Source organism: Dipodomys ordii, unplaced genomic scaffold, assembly GCF_000151885.1.
Source record: "Dipodomys ordii isolate 6190 unplaced genomic scaffold, Dord_2.0 Scaffold27, whole genome shotgun sequence".
NCBI lineage: Eukaryota > Metazoa > Chordata > Mammalia > Rodentia > Heteromyidae > Dipodomys > Dipodomys ordii.
Genome location: NW_012267243.1, coordinates 686,964 through 695,492, shown reverse-complemented (window position 1 = coordinate 695,492; position 8,529 = coordinate 686,964). Strand labels below are relative to the sequence as shown.

At 37.0% G+C, this 8,529-nt stretch overlaps 1 protein-coding gene across 1 annotated transcript; it reads left to right on the top strand.

Annotated features, from left to right (window-relative positions):
• The first annotated feature begins 7,028 nt into the window (after nt 1-7,028).
• On the top strand, nt 7,029-7,982 carry LOC105985201 (olfactory receptor 2T11). The gene has a single exon (XM_013015623.1). It carries the CDS (start codon nt 7,029-7,031, stop codon nt 7,980-7,982), a length of 954 nt encoding a protein of 317 aa, XP_012871077.1.
• The last annotated feature ends 547 nt before the right edge of the window (nt 7,983-8,529 follow it).

The following is an 8,529-nucleotide window of genomic DNA, read 5'->3' as shown; positions in this document are numbered from 1 at the left end:
AATAACCAGCATCCTTCTTGGTAGTTTCCACCCAAATTAGTTTCAAACTTCACATTTTTTCCTCCACCTGCAACATTCTTGTCTTCTTTCCTACTTATATGGTATCTTGCCTAATTCTGGTTGATATATATTAATATTTAATGACTTAATATCCCAAATTTCTAAGATTGAACCTTTGTGTATTTAATAAATGAATTTAACTCATACAACAATGATATCACTGTTAATAAAGGAGCAATCATAGTTAATTAACATAGGTAATAAAGTGATTTATCTCATACAATCATGTTTAAGAAGTATTGGAAAGGGGGCTGGGAAGGTGGCTCAGTGGTAGAGCGCTTGCCTTGCATGCCTGAGGCCCTGGGTTTGATTCCTCAGCACCACATAAACAAAAAGAAAAAAAGCCGGAAGTGGAGCTGTGGCTCAAGTGGTAGAGTGCTAGCCTTGAGCTGAAGAGCTGAGGGACAGCGCCCAGGCCCAGAGTTCAGGCCCCACGACCGGACCCAAAAAAAAAAAAAAAAAACCAGTATTGGAAAATAAGTTTAAAGAGTGAATGGCACAAATCTCTGGTGATACCATAGGGATGAAGCTGGTATAGTAGAAAGAGTTCTTCAGTGTTTTGAAGTCTATTCAACATTGGTGTATTATGCTGCAGTGATTTATAACCCATGTCTATTCTGATGTATGTTTTTATATTGCATGTTCTACTTGGTTTATTTGATTGTTTCTCTATTTATTTTTGAAACTAGTCCCTACCATGTTGCTTAGGCTGGTCTTGAAGTCCAGGACTCAAGTGAGCCGCCTGCTAGAATAACTGAGATTATGGGCATGAACTACAATGCTGGGCTTGTTTGCTCTAGTTTAATACTTCAATAAACATTTCAAATGTTGTCACATACATAGTGTCTTCCCTTTTCCCTCACACGTGAGGCAAATCTTTCTCCAGAAATCTTTCCCCAGTTACTTCACCAAATTCTTGTGAAAAAATTTGACCTCCAAATTTCCCTTGTTATTGAAATAATATTTACTTTTGAGATAAAATTATAAACATAAGTTTCATATCCCCAGTTGCATACTTTCATAGTGGCAGGCACTCTTGTTGAAGATGAGGAAAAAGAGAAAACTGTTTTTCAAAACTAACTCATCTGGATTACATGATTTTGACTCTGATCCTTACATATTTTGATGGAGTATTTAAGGGAAGAATGAGCATCGTCAGAAATGGAAAAGCCAGTAACAGAGCAAATTAATCCTCACTCCAAACAAGAGGCAGATTGGATCTCAGATCTCTTGGTCTGGGATTTGGGCACCAAAAATGACATTAATTGACAGACAAATTCCAAAATAGATAAGCATGTGACTCAATACCCACCTGCTAGCTTATTAATCGTATTAATGACCTGGGGACCATTGTCCCTCTAGGAGCAAGCAGATAAAAGCTCTGTTTATTTTCTATTGGATGCCCACAAATCTGGTCTACTAAGGATGTGAAGATTCATCTTGAAGGGAATACAGGTCAGAAATACAGAGATGAACCTGCCTAAATTGTTGCTTCTATGCATTTTTATTCAAGTAAATACTTATATTTATGTAGCATAAATTTCTAATAACGGAAAGGATAAAATCTTCTTATTAAAGAAAGATTACAGACAAGAAAGAGTAATCAGAGAAACTAAAATTATTAAGGCACTTAGTAGGGAGAAACAATAAAACTTCAGTTACTTACAAGCAACAACAGTGTTTACGGATCAATTAGACAACTGACTTTTAATGACAATTTACTAAGAATTGACAAAAGAAGGAACAATGTATATTCATGTTTATATATATACATAATGTATATTCATTCATGTGTTTCAGTATGTATAAAAACATATATACGTACGCATATTAAAAATAAGGAGACTGTAAATATGCCACCTTCTCCCTTTAAAATACCCTGATGCTGTCATCATAAAAATGGATATTGACCTCCTTTCTACTCTATTGACCACTTTAATTCTATTATGTACTAAAATTTAATATATTCTGAGTTCAGTAAGGATATGTTTAAGTTTCTTCTTGTTTTCTTACTAAAAATAACAATAGATGATGATGTGAGTCTGTGTGTGTGTGTGTGTGTGTGTGTGTGTGTGTGTGTGTGTGTGTGTAGTGCTGAAATTTATATTCATGGCTTCAAACTTGCTAGGTAAACATTCTAGCATGAGAACAAGATGAATATTTTATAGACTAAGTTGCTCATTTATCTGGTATCACCAGACAAATGTTTCCTCAGAATAGAAATTCACTCCCATTACTTTACAAACTCCTGGTATTGACTAGCTATTCTTTCAGAGACAAAGTATAACCCTTATCATTTATACCTGGAATTAATGAGAACACTCTTTTTCTTTTGAAATTCTTCCATCTTTTTTTTGGGGGGGGGTCCTGTCGTGGGGCCTGAACTCTGGGCCTGAGCACTGTCCCTCAGCTCTTCAGCTCAAGGCTAGCACTCTACCACTTGAGCCACAGCGCCACTTCCGGCTTTTTTCTTTTTGCTTATGTGGTGCTAAGGAATCGAACCCAGGGCCTCATACATGCAAGGCAAGCACTCTACCACTGAGCCACCTTCCCAGCCCCAGAACACTCTTTTAATCTTTAATGCTCATACAACCCTGTTTTCAAGTAGAGTAAAATAAGATTTCCTGAAACTATTTCTCTGCACTACAGCCCTCTATTTTGTACTTTGGCATTTGTAGGAAAAGGAGAGTGTTGGGCAGACTGTGTCTTCTGAGGGAGCTGGGAAGGTTTGTATTATAGGGAAGATCCCCAGATTTCAGCTATTGCCTTCCACCATTCCATTCCCAGATGAGTGGCTTCAGATTAATAGCTTAACATCTCATCATGTTTCCCCTTGGGCAGCACATGAATTAGGTGAATGTGGTATCAAATTGGCAATGACAGATACAAAGTAAAAGTAAATCGAGGCAGGAGCTATGTTTATACATTTACTAGAAGGGTTCTGTGGAGTCCTCTGGAGTGGCAAAAGAGACAGTGAAATTTATGAGCTTTGCACTCACAGGGATTGTCAGTAAACACTGTGTAAGGGCCGTTTTTGTTTTTTCTTTGCCTTTCTTTCTGTTTCTTTCTTTTTCCCATGTGCTCCTCAATCTGTGATGACTGGGGATTTCCCACTTTTAGGGAGATATTTCTGAGAAACTCATTGACTTCATGTGGTTGCCCTTTATATGTCAGGGATTTGTTTTCCTTACATGTGATTATGGCTTTGCACCTTGTCTTCATTTCACTTTTATTAACTATTGATGAATCTGTTGTTTAGTAAAGGATATTTGTCTTTGGGAGCAGTTTAGTATAACAGATCATGGAAGCTTCATCCAGAGCCTGAACCCCTATTTCCAATTTGATTTTTCCATGAGTATGATGGTGGTAATTATAGCCATGCTGTAAAGAGTAACTGTGAGAATGTGGGGGCTTGTGAAAGTATGCTTGATCAGGTCATCGTTAGTAATTTGCCTTTATTTTGCTTAAAAATCTGATAAAATTAATAATTGGCATACTAGTTTCATATGTATATCAAATTACCATAGCCAAATTTTTCTACTGCAGATCTAGAGATCAGAATTTCAAAATTGGACACAGCTAGCTAAAGTCATAGTGCTGAGAGGTCTGGATTACTTCCTGGAAGCATTCAGAGATCATTTGAGTTTTCTAGGGAGCCAGCCATAGTCCTGGGCCTGTGGTTTCCTTTAACTTCAATTGCAAGGAGTAAATCATTATGATCTCTGTTTCCAAAATTATATCTTCTCTGACTCTCCTTCCTCACTCCTTTCTCCTAAGGCTTTTGTGATTACAAATCCCAAGTAATCACTTCATTGTGGAATCCTAAATCACATCTTCAAGGCCTTTTGCCTTATAAGGAAGTACATGCAGATTTCTAGAGATTAGGCTATAGAGTTCTTTGAGTGTGTATTGGGAGGCAGCTCTGCTGCCCATTAATATTATCTGAATCGACTATGGCATTAAGTTTAATATAGTAGTAAATTAACAAGTCTACTTGATTTATTGTTTAATATACCAAAAGTGAGGCACGTGTTTTCTGGTTATTAAAAGCAGATGAAAATTTGTTGCTAAAGTAAATCATACATAATGGCTTTCTGTGTATGTGTTTAATGAATAAATTAAAAATATACTTAACATCTATAATATAATCTCAGCATGTACAATAACACTTGAAGAGCTAGTTATCTTTCTATAGTAATTAAGGTCTATTAGAAAGGAGAGTTGTCATTGCTTTTTCTGGATCAGAAGAGAAGAAAAATGATCTTCACCTATCATCATGTTATACTGTTGTCTTAATTACTCTATGTCCAAGTATCTTGAGTTTAAACCACATGAGGTAATTATCTTGAATTTGTGTGTAAATACCTCACTTTGTCAACTTTGTCATATACCCTTTTTAATACTATTAGATTTTAAAAAGTTATTCATTTTTTGTTTCCTGCAACCAATTTTCTTTGCATAAAATGTGGGATGGGATTTATTTCATTGTAGTTTTGATTGTAAATGTATATAAAGCTTTGCATTTTATATACTGAGCATTTTTATAATAAACCCATAATTATGTTTAAGGAATACTATTAAAAGTATATTTTCTTAGAGAAAACAATCTGCATTACGATTGACTGCATTACTTGTTTTTAATAAGCCAGTCATTCTTTCAAATGATGGTAGTGTACAGGTAATAAGCTACAATAACAGTGTTAATCATATAGACTTGCTTTGCAGAAGTATGAGAGAAATGACTTATAAACTAAACAAGCTGCTGAGGAATGTGAAGGAATATGAAATCATAAAGTAATATCACCACAGGCTATTTTAAGATCAATGTCCTAATGGCATTAAACATGACCTTTCTGATATGGGAGAGCCCAGGGAAGGGATCTAAAGGGACAAAGGACTGGGCTGGGAGTGAGTGGAAGAGAAGGTGAACAAATGACTACTTGTCTGTACAACTAAAACAGGTTATCATCTCAGAATGTAACATGCTCAGAACACCGTGTGCCAGTGGGTCATGAATTATACATTCCGGCAGATACTAACAAAATGTGGTACAACTTTCCTAAGTATATTCAGATTAGTATGGGGACACAGAAAGGAGAGCAGAGAAGTACAGGGATAGCTTCTGGGGCAACCTTGATGAATGATAATGTTGGATGACTCAAGACCAACAGCTGTGAACATGATAGGAAATAAACACGTTTCATTTAAATTATTTTATACTTTTTGGCTAAGACATTAAAATTTCCTTAATATAAAAAAGAGATGTATTCTCCCCCTCTTTTTATAGTTTAATTTACTAAAGACATTTTAGAGTGCACAATAAAATAAAATTTATTTTATATGAATAGACTTTAACAAAGATATTTGTAAAGCAATATTAATTTTCAATTATCCTTAATAGACAGAATGGAGACTAAATGAGTGGATTGGGTAGCCAAGCCTCAGGGACAAGACCTTTGACCACAGGTATGTTGGGTTGTTTACAGAGTAACTGGGACATATTAATCAGTGAGAAACTTGAAGCCAGCTAAGTTTTGATGCTAGAATCTTATTCTTGCAGTAGATTTCATTTATTTTAGGTTTGCTGGTTCTATTTGTCACTTTCCACTGTTGCTACAATTTTTAACCTTTGTCAAGCTAGTTGTGAGTTCAGCATGACAGGGGACAATCAGCTACAGTTTAATTGTATAAATATTGAATAATTCTTGAGAGTAAGCATACCACAGACAAATGCTTGATGTTTATCTGAACATCAAGCATTGAACAACAATGACATTTGGACGTTTATATTACTAAATCTGGCAAACCTATTTGGAAGGGCTAAGGATATTTCTGTGAATGGAAAGATACAAATACAACTGAATTTCAGCATGTATTTTAGCTTTCCTCAATAGACTCTCAATCTTACATGTATAAATATTTTTCTTTCAAATCACTAAAATGTACCATTGTGTGAAAGTATATTATTTATATATGAGGTTGTTGTCTTCTTTTTTTCTTTATAATAAATCTTTAATGGATCTGGGAAGAGAAAGAGAATCACACACACACACACACACACACACACACACACACACACACAAATACACATACTCAGTTTTGTAAACTTTTTACCTGTTGCTCTTTGCTCCATAGCTCTCCAATCCTTAGTTAAGCTTTGGATTTAGTGCCTATAAACATTAACAGACATTTAGCTTAGTTGACTTCTTGCTCCTGTATGTCTCTTGCTGCCATAGGTACAAGATTATATATTTAACTTCTTTAGCCTATTTTCAAAAATGTATTAACAATGGAAAGAGTGCTGACTCAATTGGTAGCATAATCAGTGCTGTGATTTGGTTTTGCTTTTTTCTGGTGGTTGTTATAATTATTGGGACATGTTACAGAGTAAGGAAACTACATGAAAAAAATGGTGAATAGAAGGTATGGATAAATAAATATTAGATAACAAGATCCTGCTGGCAATACTGAAGAAGCTCAATCTTTAGATATTTAAAAAATAAACAAGATCATGGGGAAAATTTTGTTCACAAAGCCCTACAAAATTCTGAACTCTTTATTTACTAATTTACCCATCTCACTTACCTATACCTCCTTCAAATGATCAGTGACTCAATATTACCTGTACTAGTATTTTCTTAGCCATTCTATGGGTATGAGAAACAGAACAGAAACGCTAAAGTCCTACTCAGGTATAGACTGAATCTATATTGTTATCCAATTTCTATGCAATTACACATGACAGGATAAGGGCTATTGTACACCAGAGAGAAGTTACTTATTCATGATCATCATGGTCTGATGGCTTGTTTGTTTTTCTCTAGCATTCTCCCCTGGGAAATTATATCCCCACCAGTAGTCTCTGAAGTGCTATCTCCACGCAAGTTCCATTCATTATTGAAGGTGTTTCATTTTCTTTCTGGTTTTTGAGTTTCCCTCTTCGCGAGGAGCTACCCCAGGCAACGTCAATGAGAAATAGAACTTCATCCTCTGACTTTATTCTGCTGGGGCTTCTGGTGAGGAGGGAGGCTACAGGGATTGTTTTCACAGTTATCTTTGCTATTTTTGTGGTGGCTGTGCTGGCCAATTTGATCATGATAGTCCTGATTCAGGTAGATTCCCGGCTCCACACTCCCATGTACTTTCTGCTCAGCCAGCTGTCCATCATGGACACCCTTTTCATTTGCACCACTGTCCCAAAACTCCTGGTGGACATGGTTTCTCAAGAGAAGACCATTTCCTTTGTGGGCTGTGGCATCCAGATCTTCCTCTACTTGACGATGATTGGCTCAGAGTTCTTCCTCCTGGGCCTCATGGCCTATGACCGCTATGTGGCTGTCTGTAATCCTCTCAGGTATCCAGTTCTGATGAACCGCAAGGTGTGCCTTTTGGTGGCTGCTGGTGCCTGGTTTGGCGGCTCACTTGATGGATTCCTGCTCACTCCCATCACTATGAACGTCCCCTACTGTGGCTCCCGCAGAATCAATCATTTCTTCTGCGAGATTCCTGCAGTTCTCAGGCTGGCGTGTGCCGACACATCTGTGTACGAAGCGTTGATGTACGTTTGCTGTGTGCTCATGTTGCTCATCCCTGTCTCTATCATCTCCACCTCCTACTCTCTCATCTTGTTAGCCGTGCACCGCATGCGCTCTGCAGAGGGCCGAAAGAAGGCTTTAACCACGTGTTCATCCCACCTAACCGTAGTCAGCATTTTCTATGGAGCTGCTTTCTATACCTATGTGCTACCCCGGTCATTCCACACACCCGAGAAGGACAAGGTGGTGTCCGCCTTCTACACCATCGTCACACCCATGCTTAACCCTCTCATCTACAGTCTCAGAAACAAGGATGTCATCGGGGCATTTAAAAGGATATTTATGCGTTGCTCATCTACTCAGAAAGTAGCCACAAGTAATGCTTAGATCTTTCATCCCTTGAGGATTGGACTTCCCAAAGACTTCGTCCGTGTTTCCCTGTCAACAGAGATTACTTGGTTATCTGATAACCTGTGTTTACTATTGACAGTTTGGTTGGTTCATTCTATCTGGATTCTGGCTACCTAGATAAGGGCATTCTTTACTAATTATGAAGAAATCATTGACAAAAGAACAAAATCTATTTATTGCATTGTAAGTTAAAGCGCTAAGTTCCTGTATCTAGGAAGGGAACCAACTACAAAAACATCATGTCCAAGTATTCCATAACTATGCAAGGAAAATATTCTACAATATTTAATATTGAAGGACACTGGCTTGTCACTTTCCATGAGAATGTAATAAAAGCATCCTTAACCAGAAGCCTCAAATGTCTCAACTCTCTGTCATTTGGCAACAACACTCATTTGAATTCAGTTCTGAGAGAAATAATTTTTTGAAGAGGTGTGACATGGTAAATATACATGTGGATAGCAAATAAGGAAGCAAGGAAAAAACTCAAGAAGTTTCAAAGAACATAAACTTAGTTGGAAAA